Source organism: Gymnodraco acuticeps, unplaced genomic scaffold, assembly GCF_902827175.1.
Source record: "Gymnodraco acuticeps unplaced genomic scaffold, fGymAcu1.1, whole genome shotgun sequence".
Classification (NCBI taxonomy): Eukaryota; Metazoa; Chordata; class Actinopteri; order Perciformes; family Bathydraconidae; genus Gymnodraco; species Gymnodraco acuticeps.
In genome coordinates, this window is record NW_022989896.1 from 1 (window position 1) to 22,552 (window position 22,552).

The 22,552-nt window shown below is 43.3% G+C and overlaps 1 protein-coding gene across 1 annotated transcript; it reads right to left on the minus strand.

Annotated features, from left to right (window-relative positions):
* Positions 1-2,882: 2,882 nt before the first annotated feature.
* On the minus strand, positions 2,883-21,288 carry LOC117539388 (anion exchange protein 2-like; the record flags this gene model as incomplete). The annotated part of the gene is given in 8 exon segments (XM_034205544.1): positions 2,883-3,052; positions 4,700-4,953; positions 5,984-6,150; positions 7,934-8,023; positions 8,395-8,604; positions 13,701-13,895; positions 20,225-20,373; positions 20,520-21,288. Coding segments are annotated over 8 exon segments (2,004 nt in total), but the record flags the coding sequence as incomplete, so codon positions are not given.
* Between the last annotated feature and the right edge of the window lie 1,264 nt (positions 21,289-22,552).

The window sequence follows — 22,552 nt, forward strand, 5'->3', positions numbered from 1 at the left end:
AAACAGCTGATTGACGCTCGGTGTAACCTTGGCGCACTGCCACTCAAACATCCAATCCCAGAGCTTGAAGATTAATCACGGAGACTGTAGTCCCAAACGACAGCTGACGATTATGGGTAGTGTAGTGTCTTCGGCCATCCTAAACTCAGAAATGTTTTTCGGATTTCATATCGTATTAACACCATATCCCTACATGCATCGCGGCTAAAACATCCAATCAGCGAGCTTAAACCATAGCTGAGGATCTTGGGTAATCAGTTCAGTGGCTGTGTATCGCAATGATGCTCGAAATGTCCCTTAGCAGGATTTGGAAAAACTTGTCCATGCTTTTATCTTCAGTAGACTCGACTACTGCAATGGTGTCTTCACAGGTCTCACTAAAAAATCTATTAGAAAGCTGCAGCTGATTCAGAACGCCGCTGCTCGAGTCCTCACTAAAACTAAGAAAGTGGATCACTCCTGTTCTGAAGTCTTTACACTGGCTTCCTGTGTGTCAAAGAATAGATTTCTAAATACTGCTGCTGGTTTATAAAGCACTGAATGGTTTAGGCCCAAAATACATTTGTGACCTCCTGCTAAATGATGAACCATCCAGATCTCTCAGGTCTTCAGGGACTGGTCAGCTTTCTGTCCCCATAGTCAGAACTAAACATGGTAAAGCAGCGTTCAGTTATTATGCTCCAAATATCTGGAACAAACTCCCAGAAACCCGCAGGTCCGCTACAACTCTTACTACTTTTAAATCCAGCAAGAAGACTTTTCTTTTTGTCGCTGCTTTTAATTGAACTATTCATATCTTAGACTGCACTGTAACTTTTATCCATGTATTTTTTCTTTTAATGTTTATTTTATTAGCTTTTCTTTTTAATGACTGATTTTAAATACCATTTTCTTAATCTCTTTCATTTTTTGTATAGCACTTTGAATTGCCTTGTGTTGAAAAGTGCTATATAAATAAACTTGCCTTGCCTTGCCTTATAGGCCTACGTCTGTTTCCTGTTACTTTATTTTGAAATTCAGTTCCTGACGGACGGCAAAAAAGCCTGAGATTATAGAATTAAACAAATAAATAAAAACAAGGATAATTGTGTGTTATTGGTGAGTAAATAACAGTGTGTTATTTAGAAAAGAATTAAAAAAGTCCGACATTATACAATTTTAAATAAAAGCAATAATCGTGGCTTGATATTGAGTAAGAACATGTTTTTATGAACCCCACAGCTTCCGGTCTTCCAAGACCCGACCGGACAAAAGCACGAAACATACTACCAGTAGAAATACATTGCTTTTAAAATCGTTCTGTGTGACACGAATCAATAGATTACATGTCGTGACTAAAACACGAAATGCTGTGAGACTGGGTTGGTTAGATGGTAACTGTTAGCTGGTAACTGTTACCAGCTAACAGTTACCAGCTAAGAGAGGGTTGTGTTAGCATTGTTAGCGTGCAGTTGATAGCTAACAGTTAGTAGTCCCAGGTGAGAGAGGGTTGTGTTAGCATTGTTAGCTAACAGTTGATAGCTATCAGTTACCAGCTAACAGTTAGTAGTACCAGGTGAGAGAGGGTTGTGTTAGCATTGTTAGCGTGCAGTTGATAGCTAACAGTTACCAGCTTACAGTTAGTAGTACCAGGTGAGAGAGGGTTGTGTTAGCATTGTTAGCTAACAGTTGATAGCTAACAGTTGATAGCTCACAGTTACCAGCTAACAGTTAGTAGTACCAGGTGAGAGAGGGTTGTGTTAGCATTGTTAGCTAACAGTTGATAGCTAACAGTTACCAGCTTACAGTTAGTAGTACCAGGTGAGAGAGGGTTGTGTTAGCTATCAACTGTTAGCTAACAATGCTAACAGTTGATAGCTATCAGTTAACAGCTAACAGTTAGTAGTACCAGGTGAGAGAGGGTTGTGTTAGCATTGTTAGCGTGCAGGTGTACTCACGCTCTGCAGCTCTCTGCGGGTGAAGATGCGCGGCAGCAGCAGCATCCTCACTGGGATGGTCAGCAGCAACATGAAGGGGAAGGCCAGCGCCGCAGAGGTCGCCATGACGACCCACAGGAGAGACAGACAGATGAGCTCCACCACGGTGAACAGGTGCATCCTCAACGTGCGCACCTGAGAGGGAACAATCAGTATCAGATGGGCCTTTCATGGAGAAACATTGGCACAACTGACATGGACTTAAACACCGAAAGAGCATCCATGAACATTCCTCTGTTTGCAAATTATTTATCTAATATATCATTCCATGTACTTGTATATAGACTCTTCTTGCACTATTTATATTTCATTTGTATTAACTTGCACACCTCAAAACATTCTCTTGCACTTGCATTTGATCTGTTTATTAGTTCTATATATATTCATGTAGCTCTGTTGGAGGAGGACTTCAGTTTGTCATTGCCATATCTCCACTGTAGCTGCTGAACTCATGATGATGAAGACTTGAAACTTGGTGCTTCCTTTGAGTCCAAGAAAAGATCCCTGTAAAGTCCAGTTCATACGAACCAGTATGAAATCAAGTCGAAATTCAAATCAATCCATTTGAAAGTGAAGTCAACCACACAAGTCCCAAGTAAAGTCCAAATCAAGACCAACAAACCAGAACAACAACCCAGCAGCCCCTGTGTGTAGTAGTCCTTTATGCTGTATAATTGACCGCATGTCATGGAGTGTAATAAGGTATCCGCAGACCTTTCTATGAGACAACTTTATGTACCTAACAGGTCTTCAGCCATGGTACATACTTCTAGATGCGGGCTTACATACACATACTAGTACTCAGTATCACTCCACGCCACATCAGTAACATCCTGATAGTATATGTGTGCGGCACTATACACTACACTGTGGAGGGTGTTCATGCCCGGTGGGGGCAGGACTCACCTTGCGGACGTAGTTCTGGTCAGGGTGGTACTTCGGGGGCATGAACAGCAGGATGAGCCGCTCAGTGAGCTGGATCCCGTTCAGAGACATCACGCCCATGTAGAGGAAGATCCCGAACAGAACCGCCAGAGGGATCTGACGCAGAACCTCCCCGATCACGATGGACAGACCTGAGGGGGTTAAAAGTAAAGAGGCAAAATATTAGAGATCGAACAAATTAAATAAATTACTATTCACAAAAAGTACCATAAAGTACAGTAGCAGTATTTGTATATGAATAAGTGTAGCAAGTGGAAGTCGTGTGATAGCAGCCAGGTAACAGCAGTGGAATCAAAGTATATATTGCTCGGTGTGACAGACTGTGTTACAGCAGTGGAATTGTCTAACTGAGATAGCAGCCAGTACAAATCTATTATAAAGCGGTTATTGCACTTCAGTGATATTACAGATGTGTTCAAGTCTTTGTTGTTGTTTGTGTGGGGTTGTAAGATAAGATAAGAAGTACTTCATTGATCCCAATTTGGGAAATGTTTGCGTTTTGTAAAGTCAGACTGAAGGAAGGACCCGCTCTCTTCCTGTTAGCAATGGGGTCATTTCCTCCTTGACCTCTGTTAGAGCCAGTACTGAGTCCTTATAAGAAAGGCCACCTAATCGTGACGTCTGTAGTCAACAGACTATAAAAGACTACGATTCGCACGGTGCCTCCTCTAAAGAGACAGAGGTGACCTGTCAGAAAGACACCCTCCAGGAACAGTCTTTAACCGTTCAACTAACCCTTTAAGTTATGAAGATATATAAGCCTTATCAAGAAAGAAAGAATACCAAGTTGTTTGTTATTTTATTTGAGTTTTGACTCTTTGTTTTGAACCTTGTAAAGGCCTCTTTTCTTTGTTGCATGTGTAAAGGTTTGTTATTCTGCTCATTCGCCCGCGCCTCGGAACTCCCTCCCAGATCAGCTGAGATCGCCCCTTCCACCGAGGTCTGAGGAACCGGCCTTAAGACCCTCTTCTTTCGGCAGGCCTTCCAATACACTTTCAGCATGGTACACCTGGAGGATTGCCATTTTTATCGCTATCTCCGACTTTTATTATTTATTTTTTATTATTTATTATTATTATTTTTTTAATCTTTCAAAGTGTATCAGTGTCCTTTGCTGTGAAGCGCTTCGAGATTTGTCTTGGCAAATGAGAAGCGCTATATAAATGAAATGTATTATTATACACATCGCATGATATCATCCAAGCAACTCTTCAACTGTGAGTAATATAAAGGAAAGGAAACAAGTGAACATGTCTGTTTAAGGCGTCTAGTGGCTTGATAGAAAAACAAGGAAGGAAGCCACGACAACCTCCATCCACCCCAGGGGGGTCCAAACCTTTTTCACAGAGAGCCACATACAGCACATATACGTATATATATATATATATATATATATATATATTGTTAGCAGCTCATCCCTTAAAACAGAAGCCTCAGATAGATTCTCATAAGAGGAAATAGGAAGGGTAGATTTCAAGCATGTTATGAAAGGGCTTTTTTCGTATCAACTTAGATTTGATAGAAAATGTTTTCAACTTGAATTGACTGAATTTGTTTAACACATGAATACTGTGTAATATCTGTTTTCATCTATATTTAAGAAGTACAATACAAGACAAGCACAAGTTTCATTTGTGGGCCATACTCCATTATACTCTCTGAATCTGCTGAGGGCCGTTTCAAAATCTCTCACAGGCCGCATTTGGCCCCCAGGCCGTAGGTTGGACACCCCTCATATAACCCCTCATCTGGTCCCCAGGTTGTGGTCCTCCACGTACCCACTAGCACGGCCACCAGGAAACCCGTCAGCCTCTGCTCCTTCACTTCCTGTATGCGCGGCTTGTCTCCGGGCGCCACGGCCTTGCTCATCACGGTGAGGGCGTTGGTGTGTGTGACGGAGCGCACGGTGGCTGCAGACAGCCAGGGCAGACCGAACAGAGCCGAGACCCCCCCCACCACCACGATGATCAGCAGGTCCAGGTGGAAACCAGTGCCCTTCACCAGCATCCGCTCCTTCTTACTGACGATCAGCCTGACGCACACACAGGAAACACAATGTTAACACTCTGTGGTGGTTCTGGGTCGGACATTAAAAAACAACAAAGACAGCAATAAGTCCGTGTCCACAGAGCGTCTGTTAATGAACTGGTTCCTCTCACAGCACCAGTCCACACTCTGAAGCCCGTCAGAACCTTCAACCGGCGATCCTTCGGTTCCCAAGTCCCGTCCATTTGGACTGACTGACGCATCGCTGCTTTTGTATATTAGCTGTTTGTGCTTCCGTTGCTAAGTACTAAGGTCTGGTACTCGAGTAAAAGTAGAAGTACTCTGATCTTGTACTTGTTGTACCTGTTCTCAAAGCTGGTGAAGGTGCAGCTAGTCTGAATGACTTTGTATACTGCAGGGTAGCTGGTGGATTTACTCCAGGTGGAACTAAAGTCTGATTCAACACTTGATTAGATTTACCATCATTCATCCACATCTGTGAAGTAACTAAAGGTATTAAATACATGTAGTGGAGTAGAAGTACACCATGTACCTCTGAACTGTAGAGGAGTGGAAGTACATCATGTACCTCTGAACTGTAGAGTAGAAGTACACCATGTACCTCTGAACTGTAGAGGAGTAGAAGTACACCATGTACCTCTGAACTGTAGAGTAGAAGTACACCATGTACCTCTGAACTGTAGAGGAGTAGAAGTACACCATGTACCTCTGAACTGTAGTGAGTAGAAGTACACCATGTACCTCTGAACTGTAGTGAGTAGAAGTACACCATGTACCTCTGAACTGCAGAGGAGTAGAAGTACACAGTAGCATAACATTGAAATACAAGTCCCTCAAAAGTGTACTTAAGTACAGTCCTTCAGTAAATGTACTTAGTTACTTCCCACTACTGAGTATTGTCAATGGCCCTTTTCTGAAAAGTTGAGATAAGTTGAACTGCGCCGCGGGTGCAGCTCTTTCTCACGTGGGCCGCCGCTCTCTTCTCGTTCGACACAATTGAAAAGACGCTGGCGGTCAGAAAAAGACGCTCTGAGGACGAACACTAGATGCTTTACGCTGTGATCTGGGACTCCATGAAGATGAGGATGAAGACGAGGATGGCGGGCAGGATGCTGGCGGCCATCATCCAAACAGGAAACTGCCCGTCCGAGCCCATCGGAGAGATCAGCCAACCGCGCTTCTCCGGACTGGACACGGAGAATCCACTGGGCACGTCCAGTTTCTGCCGGCCAATAGGAAGAGGGGAAGGTAAAGTCTGTCAGGGTGTTGTGTCAACACAGGACGCACTCAGGTGTTAAAGGTCCCTATGATACTGTTTCTCATCAATATATCACAGGTCTCAGATATATCCAGAGCCTGTCTCTGATTGGCTGAAACACCAACCAGATCATTGCAGCATTACCCATAATCCCCTCTGTTTCAGCCCTGTTTCCAAAGTGCTGATTCTCTGTCTGTTACTTTAGATGAAAATAAGGAGCCCCTCCCCACGCCCCTCTGAGAGACATCTGGTTACAAAGAACTCAATGGAGCTCTAGAGGAGGTTCAGGTGATAAGGGGGGGGGGGGGTACCCTGGTTGCTGATTGGCTAATGAGAGAGTCTCTTCACACAGAGGGGACACATGGTGATGTAGAGGAGACATGAAGAAGAGGGGACACATGTTGATGTAGAGGAGACATGAAGAAGAGGGGACACATGTTGATGTAGAAGAGACATGAAGAAGAGGGGACACATGTTGATGTAGAAGAGACATGAAGAAGAGGGGACACATGTTGATGTAGAAGAGACATGAAGAAGAGGGGACACATGTTGATGTAGAAGAGACATGAAGAAGAGGGGACACATGTTGATGTAGAAGAGACAAGAAGAAGAGGGGACACATGTTAATGTAGAAGAGACATGAAGAAGAGGGGACACGTGTTGATGTAGAAGAGACATGAAGAAGAGGGGACACATGTTGATGTAGAAGAGACATGAAGAAGAGTGGACACATGTTGATGTAGAGGAGACATGAAGAAGAGGGGACACATGTTGATGTAGAAGAGACATGAAGAAGAGGGGACACGTGTTGATGTAGAAGAGACATGAAGAAGAGGGGACACATGTTGATGTAGAAGAGACAAGAAGAAGAGGGGACACATGTTGATGTAGAAGAGACATGAAGAAGAGGGGACACGTGTTGATGTAGAAGAGACATGAAGAAGAGGGGACACATGTTGATGTAGAAGAGACATGAAGAAGAGGGGACACATGTTGATGTAGAAGAGACATGAAGAAGAGGGGACACATGTTGATGTAGAAGAGACAAGAAGAAGAGGGGACACATGCTGATGTAGAAGAGACAAGAAGAAGAGGGGACACATGTTGATGAAGAAGAGACATGAAGAAGAGGGGACACATGTTGATGTAGAAGAGACATGGAGAAGAGGGGACACATGTTGATGAAGAAGAGACATGAAGAAGAGAGGACACATGTTGATGTAGAAGAGACATGAAGAAGAGGGGACACATGTTGATGTAGAAGAGACATGAAGAAGAGGGGACACATGTTGATGTAGAAGAGACATGAAGAAGAGGGGACACATGTTGATGTAGAAGAGACATGAAGAAGAGGGGACACATGTTGATGTAGAAGAGACATGAAGAAGAGGGGACACATGTTGATGTAGAAGAGACATGAAGAAGAGGGGACACATGTTGATGTAGAAGAGACAAGAAGAAGAGGGGACACATGTTGATGTAGAAGAGACATGAAGAAGAGGGGACACATGTTGATGTAGAAGAGACATGAAGAAGAGGGGACACATGTTGATGTAGAGGAGACATGAAGAAGAGGGGACACATGTTGATGTAGAGGAGACATGAAGAAGAGGGGACACATGTTGATGTAGAAGAGACATGAAGAAGAGGGGACACGTGTTGATGTAGAAGAGACATGAAGAAGAGGGGACACATGTTGATGTAGAAGAGATTTTGCGTGATAGGGGACCTTCAAAGTGTGTCTCACCTGAGTGTAGGTGTCCTCCACGCTGTAGTCCACCAGCACCATGATGAGGATCGCGATGGGGACCCCGAAGTCTCCGATGATTCTCCGGAGCTGAAACACGTAGAAAAACAACCCGTTGCACTTTCTGCTCCACAAGACTCTTTTAAATGTTATTTTGTATTTATTAATTGTTGTGCTTTTATTTAGGTCTTAATGTGTGCATATGAATACATGTGTTTGTTGATTGTGTATAGGATATACATATTTTACACATATTCTTATATATATTTGTATTTTGTATTCGGGATTGTGGGAAACGGTATTTCGATCTCTCCGTACACAAACTGAAAGATTGACAACAACAAATAATCTGAGTGGAATTTCTTGTTGTTTGTTTTTAATTATGATGTTTTATAAAGCGCTTTGAGCTGCTTGTGCTGTACAAATAAAGCTTTGTTATTGTTATTGTTATTGTTACTGACCGTCCCGGGGAAGAAGGAGCTGTTCTTGAACTTGCGCAGGTAGAAGGCGATGAAGTACGTTCCCACCATGAGAACGAAGGACAGCAGAGCCGTGTTCGGCTCTCCAACAACTTTCCCAGGATCCCCGGCGGCCGAGGTGAAGTTGCACAGGGACGGAGACACCGTGATGTTTCCATGGTAACAGTTTTTGAGAGGATGCTCCTGGAAGATCTAGAAAAAACAGCGATAGCCTAATTAAAGTTTCAAAGTCTCAAAAATGCTACAACCACTGTCACAAACTGGATGAATGTGAAGTATGTTGTTAAAGGAGGATGAAAGCGTAATCAAGGAGAACTATTGGAGCGACTTTGATGGTTATTGGACTCAGGATTCATTCATTTGGATTCCCGCTGAATGAAGAAATGAAAGGACGGCGCGGAAGTGGAAACAATTCACAAAGGGATTAAACTGTTCAACACATATGCTCAAAGGAAGCCGGATTTTGCCGATGTGTTTCTGTGGATTCAAAAGTCGTAAATAATCTACAAAATGGAGGAGGCCGATCTGATCGGAGCAACTGACAAATAATCCAACTGAAGCCGGCATGGACAATGACTATGTTTTAAAAAATATGATATGCGCTTATCCAGACAAGCCTGGTTTGGACACTTTACGGGCAGAAGAAACATTTCTATAGAAAGAATTATACATTTCTGTATTTTTATGCCTTTCATACTAACTTGAATTTTTATTAAAATTATTCCATTATTTTTTATATGTTATTGTAATGTTGAGACAAGGCTTTTAGCGACAATCATGTATTGCGTTACATGCGTTAATATGTAAAAAACTAAAAGGGGCGCGCCCCCCAGGTTGGGAACCACTTCTCTAGATGATAGGAAAGGAGGTTTGAAACGTCCTTTATAACCTCCTTTAGGAAACACTGGACCTTCCTTTAGGAAAGGAAAGGAGAACATACTCTCCCACAATGCTTTGCTGCTGTAACATTTACCGTAACACAACATTCGTCCGTTCACGGAAACAACCGATGGTGACCTAGAATTAGGGTCGGGAACCGAAACTCGGTTCCAGATGAGAACCGATAAGAAAATGCCGGGTTTGATTGATTGATTGATTGATTGATTGATTGAAAAGTGTATTAACAGCTTGTATATTGGGTACAGTACAGTACAGCTCAAAACATACAATTGTTAAGGGGATGCAGACCAGAGAAAGACTTTCGTCTTGTTTACATCAGGGTCCCCCATTTCCAATTCATCATGTCATTTAAGACATATAAGACATATTTGACATATTTGACATACAGATGGCTTATTTACAATTTACATACAGGTGGTTTTTTTACATACAGATTGCTTGTTTACAATTTTCATTTTAGATTTGGTTTTAATTAGGGCCGGGACTTTAACGTGTTAATTAAGATTAATTAATTACACAAAAATTAACGCGTTAAAAAAATTAACGCATTTTAATCGCACTTATTTTTGCACCGCGGAACGTTTCTCACTGGATGAGTTTCAGGCGTACCGATTATACTGGAGCACCAACTAACGTTCATGACTTCAGACAACAACAAACCACAGTGAACAACAGTGGGAAATGTTATTTTAAAAAACGGACGGATGGAAGCGTTGATAAGAGCACGGTTGTGTGCAAATTATGCAAAAAGGAATTCGCATATCACCGCAGCACATCAAGCCTCAAGTATCACCTCAATGCAAAACATATAGCAGCTAGCGTGGACGTTAGCCTCTTTTATCGCGTTCACACCAAAAAGAGCCGGTACTAAAATTAGTTCATGAGAACCTTTTTACCCCCACGAAAGTCCCTGCTAGAGAGCAGAGAGCTGCTAGAGAGCAGGGACTTTCGTACGGCTCTCTTGTGAGAAAAGAGCTATATTTCTGATTGGCTGGGCGGATTGCAAACCACGCCCCGTAAAACTCCCAAAAAGTTTTGTGAAGCCGCCATTTTATTATCCTCGCATTAGCATTATTAGCATTAGCCAGCGCATAAACGCAGAGAAACTAACTTATGGCAACACAAAATAAAACATGGGAGCGGTGGAGATGAGGAGGTGTCGGCGTTCTGGCGATTTACTCGGAAGGCTTCAGTAGAAGCTGCTGGGAGTCCCAGCAGCTTCTACTGAAGCCAGTCCCCAACTCCGGGGACTTCCGGCCGGGGACTTTGGGCGGCAGTATACGCCGTGAAGTGGTTTGCGGCCTGCCAGTAAACCCAAAGCAGAAGAAGAAGTGACGTCAGCGGCTTCATTTGCCTAATCCTCCCCCAGGTTCAAAGAGTTCTCATGAACTAAGTTCTCATGAACCTTTGTGGGAAAAGTACTGCGGTGTGAATGTGCCTAATGGTATACTAAAATCCATGTGAAAAAAATTGCTTCTCACTGTTCTCAGGTCAAATATTTATATCTTATATGTGATTAAAAATGCGATTAATTTCGATTAATTAATTACAAAGCCTCTAATTAATTAGATTAATTTTTTTAATCGAGTCCCGGCCCTAGTTTTAATACATCCTAACCGGACATTTAAGACATACCAAGTCTAGAGATATACAGTTAGTAACAGAGTCTAAAATGCGAGTATATACATAGATGGGGGGGGGGGAAGCTGTCCATTGAACGACAGGTTGAGATTTGTACCATTACCGGGGTCAGTTTTGCAATGCTCTCCCCCGAAGGTGCTCTTTAAGAGAGGTTTTGAAGGTAAGTATAGTTTTACTTTCCTTTACAGTTGTGGGAAGAGCGTTCCACCTTGATGTGGCATCATTGCGAAACGTGTATTCCCCCTTTTTTGTGCCAAATCTGGGTTTCACATGATTTGTGGAGCTCCCTCTGGTGTTATGATCATGGTATTCCTTGACCTTTGGGAAGAATGTTGACATGTACATGGGTACCATAGAGGTGTAGTGGATCTTGTAGACCAGGCCCATTGCAAGTAGCTGTACTCTGTCGTCTACTCTAAGCCATCCTAGGTTGTCAAAGTGGGCAGAGGTGAGGTGGGTTCTAGATGAAAGGTCAAGCAGTCTGACCAGTTTATTTTGCGATGTTTGAAGTTTTATTTTTAGCGCCTTGGAGGTGCTATGGTACCATGACGTGCAAGCATAGTCATAGTACCCTTGAATGAGTGCTCCTGCCAGAGTCTTCAGGGTGTTCTTGTTTACCAGAGAGGAGATCCGGTATAGGAATCTAGTTCTTTGATTGACTTTTTTTATTACATTGGATGCCATTTTGTCACAGGAGAGGTTTGCCTCAAGAATAGATCCTAGGTATGTAATTTCCTTCTTACTTGTGACAATAATGTCGCCCACTGCAACTGAGAAGTCGTCGGATTTGCTGAGATTATGTTTCGAACCGAAGAGAATGGACTCTGTTTTACCCAGGTGTAATGATAGTTTATTATCGGCGAGCCAGGTACAGATTCTGCCGAGCTCGGAGCTGAGGGTTTTTTCAACCTGCAACCTGTTCCTGTCAGAGACCAGCAGGGCTGAGTCGTCCGCGAACAGGAACAAGTTGCAGTCACATGCTGATGACATGTCATTTACATAAATTAGGAACAGTAACGGACCTAATATGCTTCCTTGTGGAACACCACAGCTCACTGGGAGGGGGTACCACAGCTCACTGGGAGGGGGTACCGAGTACCCATACGAAATACACCATTTGGGTTCTGCTTAAGGGTTCCTAAACGCGGTAGACCCTGTATTCCACCGGGTCCGTCTGCGCCGCGGTGCTGCGGTGACCCGGTGGAATACATCTGTGTGTTCTGGAGAATCACAGAGCGGCCGGTCGTCAGCGGGCCACATCATGTAAGTTGCGCTGACAGGCTCCCCCCACCCTCAGACTTATATTTGTAGGACAATAAAAGAAGCTTGAAATGACTGTCTTGTGACTTCTCCTTTTAACAAAGAAACATTTAGATGTTCATCCATTTACCATCGAGGTGTTTCTGCGTGTTTTGGATCCACTTTGGAAAGCCATGTTTAGCCGACTCTCCAAGTAGTGGCACAGACTTAAAGGAGCTCATGCATTTTAACATTTGGAAATAACTACTTTTGACCAGTACAAATGCCATATTACGTTTTGTTAACGACAGTAATAAATGATTCAGATGAGCTCCATCGTACACTGCAAAAACAGCCCTTCCAAAAACAAGCGAAAATATTCTTGAATCAAGTCAGATGTTCCTGCATCAAGCAAAGCCAATGGGTGAGCCACATTTGCTTGGCTAGAATTCTTAAAACTAGAATTAAAATCTAGCGACTGAAAGAAAATAAAATGCTTATTTCAAGCAATGATTCCTGAATTATTTAAGAAAGAATAATGTGTTCCATGCGGGGAATGTATGCAAACCAATGCTAACTGGTTAGTGGTTAATATAAGATAGCATTTCTTAATAAGAAAAAGTAAGATATATTTTCTCAAAGTAAGAATACATTTCTTAAGCAGAACATTCTTAACAAGATTATTTGACTTTTTAGACAAAAATAAGAATTGTTTCCCAGAAACAAGTTTTTTTAACTTTCTTAAAATTCATTTTTTGCAGTGTAGTGAGCACTTCCTCGGTCCATGCTTCACGCTCCTCTAGTTTTGGTGAAGTCCAGGTCAGATAAACGATCCAACCACAACCAACTCTTTAAAAAGCCTGACTTCACTGGAAGTGACTGTTATTGTGTATTGATTGATTGTAGTGCTTTTATTTAGGTCTTAATGTGTGCACATGTGTCTGTTGATTGTGTATATATAGGTATATACATATTTGTATATATATTTATGTTATGAAAATTCTGAGTGTCCTCCTCCAACCTGAGAGTAGCATGCTAACAAAGGTATCAACTGTAGCTGTGAACATGACAGGATGTGTGATTACCTAGAAGAGCATCAGGACTGTTTGAGGCAGATGATAGCTATGTGATGAACATGATGATTCAGCCTCTATGGAGAGAGACATCAAGCATGCTCATTTCTGACGTGGAGCTAATCTGAAGTAAACATTGAATACTGCTTTCTATTCCTCCATCTTGTGACTGTGTAACTCCCTCTCTTGGATATCAGCATGTGAAGGACACTGTTCAGGAACTAGCTGATGCTCTGTATGTGATGACTCCTTCCATTCTGGAGAGGATCACAGATACATGGATCCTGAGGCTGAAGCTCAAGCCGGGGACCAGGGAGATTTTTCACTTTGCATTTTGTATTCCTCAGGATTGTGGGAAACGGTATTGGGATCTCTCCGTCACACAAACTGAAAGATTGATAATACATTGTACTTTGACCTTTGAAGTTGACTCACCTTGATGAGTTTGGCGAAGGTCTCGTAGATGAAGATGAGGGAGATGAGGAAGGAGAAGATCTCCTGAGTGAAGCGGGAGACGAAGCGGACCAGGATGCTTCCCTCGAAGGCCACGGTGAGCAGGACGAGGAGAACCAGCCAGAACCCGATCCACACCCGGCTCGTCAGGTACTCGATGCCGTTGTCTTTACAGAACTGCACACAAACACACCGCAGGGCTCAGGAGCAGCTAGCAGCGTGTGATAACACCCTCCATCAGTTTGAATCCTAACAAACTATAACCCAGTTTTTGTGAGCAACTCATAGTTTGTGTGTACAGGAAATTGTCTATGGGTATTGAACCAGAACTCAGTTACATAACGTTAGATCTTGATGGTTTGGTTGGATTGGGAAAGCTGTGGGATTAAGTGCAGACGTAGAATAACAGCGCTGTGGAAATAAAGGGGGTTTGTGGCTAACACTAAATTGAATATGTGGTAATCTTTGGGCTTTGGATCATCAAGTGGTTTCAAGTCGAGTTGGGATCCTTACTTTTCATCTGTCAATGCCTCCTCGATTTATGACATTTTCAGAATTCTTACTTCTTTTTATCAGAATTCTAAATTGTGTCTCAATTTTGAGGAAAATAAATCAAATATATTTCTCAGAATTTGAAAAAAAAATAGATTTTGTTTTAAATCTCTGGCTATGTTAATGTAGTCTGTTACTGAAGAGACATGTTGATATGAACTTTGTCAAAGATCGGATACATAGGATATACACATTTTATACATATTTATACACTTGGAGTTTGTTTCTACACGGACCACTATTGCGGTAAGCATGTTGTAACTTCCGGTTGTTGTCATCTCCGGGTATCCCGTGTGCCTGTTCTGTTGCTGATAGCTTATTATCTTAACTTAATCGATCGTTCTAAAACTCTTGATCACGGCAACTGCCTGACGTTGTAATCACACGTTACTATAACTTAAGCACTCACAACTCTCCTTCTCTTAGCGACTGTAACTCCACAGTTGCCTACACTCTTTTCGGGTTTGCTAACGGTAGCTACTTTAGCTTGATAGCTAGCCATGGCTCTTTCCCCACCCTCGGGTGCTATTTCCTGCTCTAACTGTCTCGTGTTTGGTTACTTCCCTACCTCCTTTACTGGTACCGGTACATGTGTTAAATGTAGTATAGTTGTTAGCTTGGAGGCGGGAATCATAGCCATAGAAGCCCGGCTCCGCATCTTAGAAAGTAACTCAGCTACAGTAAAGCCCATGTTAGCCGGTGCGGACCGGCAAAAGGTAGCTCCTATTAGCCGTCCCCCGGCAACTCCCGAGCAGCAGGGAGACTGGGTGACTGTTCAGAAGAGGCATAACGCGAAACCCGCAGGTCCCCACCAACCCGTTCACGTATCTAACAGATATTCCCCACTCAGCGAGACACCCGCTGAGAAGCCAACTCTGGTTATTGGTAGCTTTATTATGAGACACGTGAAATTAGAGACCGAAGCCTCCACAGTCACATGCATTCCGGGGGCCAGAGCGGGCGACGTTGAGGCGCATCTTAAACTGCTGGCTAAAAATAAACGTAAATACAGTAGGATTGTTATTCACATCGGTGGTAATGATGTTCGTATACGCCAATCAGAATGCACCAAACTTAATGTGGAGTCGGTGTGTAGTTATGCTAAAACAATGTCGGACACCGTAATCTTCTCTGGTCCCCTCCCCAATCTGATCAGTGATGACATGTATAGCCGCATGTCATCATTTCAGCGCTGGTTGTCTTGGTGGTGCCCAGCAAACAACGTGGGCTTCGTAAATAATTGGACAGCCTTCTGGGGAAAACCTGGTCTGATTAAGAGAGACGGCATTCATCCTACTTTGGAAGGTGCCGATCTCATTTCGGCAAACATTTCAGGGCTTTGTGGACTTAATCCATGACAAACTGGAGTTGAGACCAGGAGGCGGAGTCGCAGTCTTACACGCTTCTCTGCGCTCTCTCCTAGGCAGTCATCCATAGGAATCCCGAACCCAATAAAATACCCAATATTAGCGGTGTGTGTGTCTGCCCAAGGACAAGTTAAGGTAAAACCTAATAGAGGTGTCATACATAATAACCTAATCAAAGTAAATGTAACAACTACTACAGTGCAACAAAACAGGAATATTAAATGTGGTCTCTTAAACATAAGATCTCTAGCATCTAAAGCAATATTGGTAAATGATTTAATATCAGATTATAATATTGATATATGCTGTCTCACTGAAACTTGGTTGAGACATGAAGAATATGTCAGCATAAATGAGGCCACTCCACCCAGCCATATCAATACTCATATTGCCCGAGGCACGGGCCGAGGAGGTGGAGTTGCAGCAATCTTTGACTCAAGTTTACTTATCAATACTAAACCAAAATTAAATTATACTACATTTGAAAGTCTCGTTTTTAGTCTTACGCATCCGACCTGGAAAACTTTGCAGCCAATCTTATTTGTTACAGTGTACCGTGCACCAGGTCCTTATTCAGAATTCTTATCTGAATCCTCTGAGTTTTTATCAACTTTGGTTCTTAAAACAGATAAAGTAATTATCGTAGGTGACTTTAATATTCATGTTGACGATGATAAAAATAGCCTTACTGTTGCATTTAACTCTATATTAGATTCTGTTGGTTTTTGTCAGAGTGTAAATAAACCAACCCACTGCTATAATCACACTCTCGACCTTGTTCTGACTTATGGTATTGAAATTGAGCAACTATTAGTCGAACCGCATAATCCTGCTTTATCCGACCATTTCTTAGTAACTTTTGAAGTACTGTTACGAGACTACAAAGCATTAGTCAAAAGCTCCTGCAGCAGAAACCTATCTGTTAGTGCTATGGGAGGCGTGTGGTGCAGTGGGTTGAGCGTTGGTGTTCGGATCAGGGGGTCACAGGTTCAAACCTCACTGCAGTCAGCATGTCGTTGTGTCCCTGGGCAAGACACTTCACCCCAAATTGCTCCTGTGGGGATTGTCCACAGTATTGAGTATGTAAGTCGCTTTGGATAAAAGCGTCTAACAAGTGACATGTAATCTAACAAGTGACATGTAATATAGCCACATTTAAGGAAGAGATTCCACCAATACTTAACTCGATAGCATGTCTGCATGTAAGGGAGGAAACGTATACAAAATGTACACCACCCCAAATTGATCATGTTGTTGATAGTGCTACAGATGCGCTGCGAATAAAATTAGACTCTGTTGCTCCTTTGAAAAAGAAGAAAATAAAACAACATAGATTAGCTCCATGGCATAATGCCGAAACCCGCAAAATAAAGCAAAAGTCGAGACAACTTGAAAGGATATGGCGTTCCACTAAACTTGAAGAATCTCGTTTAATTTGGCATATTACTCTCAATGAATATAAGAAAGCACTGCGTAAAGCGAGAGCAGCCTACTACTCTTCATTAATAGATGAGAATAAGAATAATGCAAGATTTCTTTTCAGCACTGTAGCCAGGCTGACAGAGAGCCACAGCTCGATTGAGCCTTCTATTCCCATAGCACTCAGTAGTAATGATTTTATGTGCTTTTTTAACGATAACATTGTTACTCTTAGAAACAAAATGAATGACCTCTTGCCTTTGACCAGTATAGTGTTATCAACAGCTCCCGGAAACGTAAGTTCTAATATTACACTAGATAGTAAACTAGAATGCTTTTCAGCCATAAACCTTGAACAATTAAATTCAATGATTCTCTCTTCTAAACCATCAATATGTATGTTAGACCCAATTCCAACTAAGCTGTTGAAGGAAGTTTTTCCATTAATTAGCACTTCTTTATTAAATATTTTGAATATGTCTTTATTATCAGGCTATGTTCCACAATCATTCAAAGTAGCAGTGATAAAACCGCTTCTTAAAAGGCACAACCTCGATCCAGAGGTTTTAGCCAACTATAGACCTATTTCCAATCTTCCGTTCCTCTCAAACATTCTTGAGAAAGCGGTCGCAAAACAGTTGATTACTTAAAAAACAATGATTTATTTGAAGATTTTCAGTCTGGCTTTAGAACACATCATAGCACAGAGACAGCTCTGGTTAAAGTCACAAATGACATTCTAATAGCCTCTGACAAGGGACGTGTCTCTATTCTTGTTTTGCTCGATCTCAGTGCTGCATTTGATACTATCGACCATGATATCTTATTGCAAAGACTAGAGCACTTAGTTGGCATACAGGGAACTGCTTTAGGCTGGTTTAGATTCTATCTATCTGAACGCTCTCAGTTTGTACGTGTCAATGATGAATCTTCCACGCAAACCAAAGTTAGCCATGGAGTGCCACAGGGCTCAGTGCTCGGACCTATTTTGTTCACATTATATATGCTTCCGTTAGGCAATATGATAAGGAATCATTCTGTAAACTTTCATTGTTATGCGGATGATACTCAACTATATTTATCAATCAAGCCTGATGAAATTAATCATCTAAATAAAATTCAAGACTGCCTTAAGGACTTAAAAACGTGGATGACCTTAAACTTTTTGATGTTAAACACGACCAAAACTGAAGTTATTGTACTTGGCCCGAAGAATCTACGAAACAAATTATCTAAGGATATACTAACTATGGATGGCATTAATTTGGCCTCCAGTGAGACTGTAAGGAATCTTGGTGTTATATTTGATCAGGATTTATCCTTTAACGCCCACATAAAATCAATTTCAAGGACCGCCTACTTCCATCTACGTAACATTGCAAAAATCAGGCATTTCTTGCCTCAAAACGATGCAGAGAAACTAGTCCATGCATTTGTTACTAGAAGGCTGGATTATTGTAACTCTTTATTATCAGGGTGTACCAAGAAGTCAGTCAAGTGGCTTCAGCTGATTCAAAATGCTGCAGCTCGTGTACTAACCAGAGTTAGGAAAAGGGACCACATTACTCCTGTTCTGGCTGCCTTACACTGGCTCCCTATAGAACACAGGATAGAGTTTAAAATTCTTCTTCTCGCCTACAAAGCCCTTAATGGGCAGGCGCCATCTTACCTTAAAGAACTCATTATACCCTACTGTCCTACTAGGGCATTGCGTTCCAAGAATGCAGGGTTGTTGGTTGTTCCTAGAGTCTCTAAAAGTACAATGGGAGCCAGAGCCTTTTCTTATCAAGCTCCACATTTGTGGAATCAGCTTCCAGTTTGTGTTCGGGCGGCAGACACCCTATCCGTTTTTAAGAGTGCGCTTAAGACCTTCCTTTTTGATAAAGCTTATAGTTAGGGCTGATTAGATTCAGCCCCTAGTTTTGCTGATATAGGCTTAGTTTGTCGGGGGACATCTTACTTCTTCCTTCTTTCTGTCTATACCTGTGTACTCTCATGTTCCCATTAACCCAGCTTCCCCACATGTCTTTCTTTTTGGTGTCTGTATACGCCGGGATCCGGAGTCATGGATGATCCTGCGCTCCTCTGTCCTGGATCTTGAGTCGTGGCTGTGGTCCTGGATCATAGGTTCTGGATGGATATCCTCGTGGATTCATCTTCCTATTATAAACACATGCATTTCCAAACATTTGGACTACCTATGTTGCAAATGTATTATCTTTTCAATTTACACACGGCATCTATTGCACGTCTGTCCGTCCTGGGAGAGGGATCCCTCCTCTGTTGCTCTCCCTGAGGTTTCTCCCATTTTTCCCTTTAAACTGTGGGTTTTCTCTGGAAGTGTTTCCTTGTACGATGTGAGGGTCTAAGGACAGAGGGTCTAAGGACAGAGGGTCTGAGGACAGAGGGTCTAAGGACAGAGGGTCTGAGGACAGAGGGTCTAAGGGCAGAGGGTCTAAGGACAGAGGGTCTAAGGACAGAGGGTCTGAGGACAGAGGGTCTAAGGACAGAGGGTCTGAGGACAGAGGGTCTAAGGACAGAGGGTGTCGTATTGTCATACTGATATTTTGTACAAACTGTAAAGTCCACTGAGACAAATGTAACATTTGTGATATTGGGCTATAAATAAACATTGATTGATTGTATACATATTTTATACATATTTTTATATATATGTGTATTTTTGTGTTCTGGATTGTGGGAAACGGTATTTGGATTTCTCTGTCTGTACCCACAAACTGTTGACTTTGAGATAGGGTTCTGATGCAGGTGTGCAGTGTGCAGTGTGCAGGTGTGCAGTGTGCAGTGTGTAGTGTGCAGTGTGTAGTGTGTAGTGTGCAGGTGTGCAGTGTGCAGTGTGCAGTGTGCAGTGTGCAGTGTGCAGGTGTGTAGTGTGCAGTGTGCAGTGTGCAGGTGTGTAGTGTGCAGTGTGCAGTGTGCAGGTGTGTAGTGTGCAGTGTGCAGGTGTGCAGTGTGTAGTGTGCAGTGTGTAGTGTGTAGTGTACAGTGTGCAGGTGTGCAGTGTGCAGTGTGCAGTGTGTAGTGTACAGTGTGCAGTGTGTAGTGTACAGTGTGCAGTGTGTAGTGTACAGTGTGCAGGTGTGCAGTGTGCAGTGTACAGTGTGCAGTGTGTAGTGTACAGTGTGCAGGTGTGTCAGGTGATCTCACGGTGAAGAAAGCCTCCTCGAACACCAGCAGCGGTCCAGAGAAGCCGATCACGAGCAGCGGCTGCGCTCCCAGGACGCTGAACACGATGCCCTGCAACGCCGTGGCCACGATCAGCTCCGACACCCCGATCAGACCCTCCGTCTTCTCACCTGAGAGCAATCAGAGCGGAGAACCTCGCTGTGAACCCTGCTCGATGCATTATTCATCTGAACCTCGCTGTGAACCCTGCTCGATGCAACATTCATCTGAACCTCTCTGTGAACCCTGCTCGATGCAACATTCACCTGAACCTCACTGTGAACCCTGCTCGATGCAACATTCATCTGAACCTCTCTGTGAACCCTGCTCGATGCAACATTCACCTGAACCTCGCTGTGAACCCTGCTCGATGCAACATTCATCTGAAGCTCACTGTGAACCCTGCTCGATGCAACATTCACCTGAACCTCTCTGTGAACCCTGCTCGATGCAACATTCACCTGAACCTCTCTGTGAACCCTGCTCGATGCAACATTCATCTGAACCTCTCTGTGAACCCTGCTCGATGCAACATTCATCTGAACCTCGCTGTGAACCCTGCTCGATGCAACATTCATCTGAACCTCTCTGTGAACCCTGCTCGATGCAACATTCACCTGAACCTCGCTGTGAACCCTGCTCGATGCAACATTCATCTGAAGCTCACTGTGAACCCTGCTCGATGCAACATTCACCTGAACCTCTCTGTGAACCCTGCTCGATGCAACATTCACCTGAACCTCTCTGTGAACCCTGCTCGATGCAACATTCATCTGAACCTCACTGTGAACCCTGCTCGATGCAACATTCATCTGAACCTCTCTGTGAACCCTGCTCGATGCAACATTCACCTGAACCTCTCTGTGAACCCTGCTCGATGCAACATTAATCTGAAGCTCACTGTGAACCCTGCTCGATGCAACATTCATCTGAACCTCTCTGTGAACCCTGCTCGATGCAACATTCATCTGAACCTCACTGTGAACCCTGCTCGATGCAACATTCATCTGAACCTCACAGTGAACCCTGCTCGATGCAACATTCATCTGAACCTCATCTGTGAACCCTGCTCGATGCAACATTCATCTGAACCTCTCTGTGAACCCTGCTCGATGCAACATTCATCTGAACCTCTCTGTGAACCCTGCTCGATGCAACATTCATCTGAACCTCTCTGTGAACCCTGCTCGATGCAACATTCATCTGAACCTCACTGTGAACCCTGCTCGATGCAACATTCATCTGAACCTCACTGTGAACCCTGCTCGATGCAACATTCACCTGAACCTCATTGTGAACCCTGCTCGATGCAACATTCACCTGAACCTCTCTGTGAACCCTGCTCGATGCAACATTAATCTGAACCTCACTGTGAACCCTGCTCGATGCAACATTCATCTGAACCTCTCTGTGAACCCTGCTCGATGCAACATTAATCTGAACCTCACTGTGAACCCTGCTCGATGCAACATTCATCTGAAGCTCACAGTGAACCCTGCTCGATGCAACATTCATCTGAAGCTCACAGTGAACCCTGCTCGATGCAACATTCATCTGAACCTCACTGTGAACCCTGCTCGATGCATTATTCATCTGAACCTCGCTGTGAACCCTGCTCCATGCAACATTCATCTGAACCTCTCTGTGAACCCTGCTCGATGCAACATTCACCTGAACCTCACTGTGAACCCTGCTCGATGAAACATTCATCTGAACCTCACTGTGAACCCTGCTCGATGCATTATTCATCTGAACCTCGCTGTGAACCCTGCTCCATGCAACATTCATCTGAACCTCACTGTGAACCCTGCTCGATGCAACATTCAACTGAACCTCGCTGTGAACCCTGCTCCATGCAACATTCATCTGAACCTCACTGTGAACCCTGCTCGATGCAACATTCATCTGAACCTCACTTTGAACCCTGCTCGATGCAACATTCATCTGAACCTCTCTGTGAACCCTGCTCGATGCAACATTCACCTGAACCTAACAGTGAACCCTGCTCGATGCAACATTCACCTGAACCTCTCTGTGAACCCTGCTCGATGCAACATTCATCTGAACCTCGCTGTGAACCCTGCTCGATGCAACATTCATCTGAACCTCTCTGTGAACCCTGCTCGATGCAACATTCACCTGAACCTCTCTGTGAACCCTGCTCGATGCAACATTAATCTGAAGCTCACTGTGAACCCTGCTCGATGCAACATTCATCTGAACCTCTCTGTGAACCCTGCTCGATGCAACATTCATCTGAACCTCACTGTGAACCCTGCTCGATGCAACATTCATCTGAACCTCACTGTG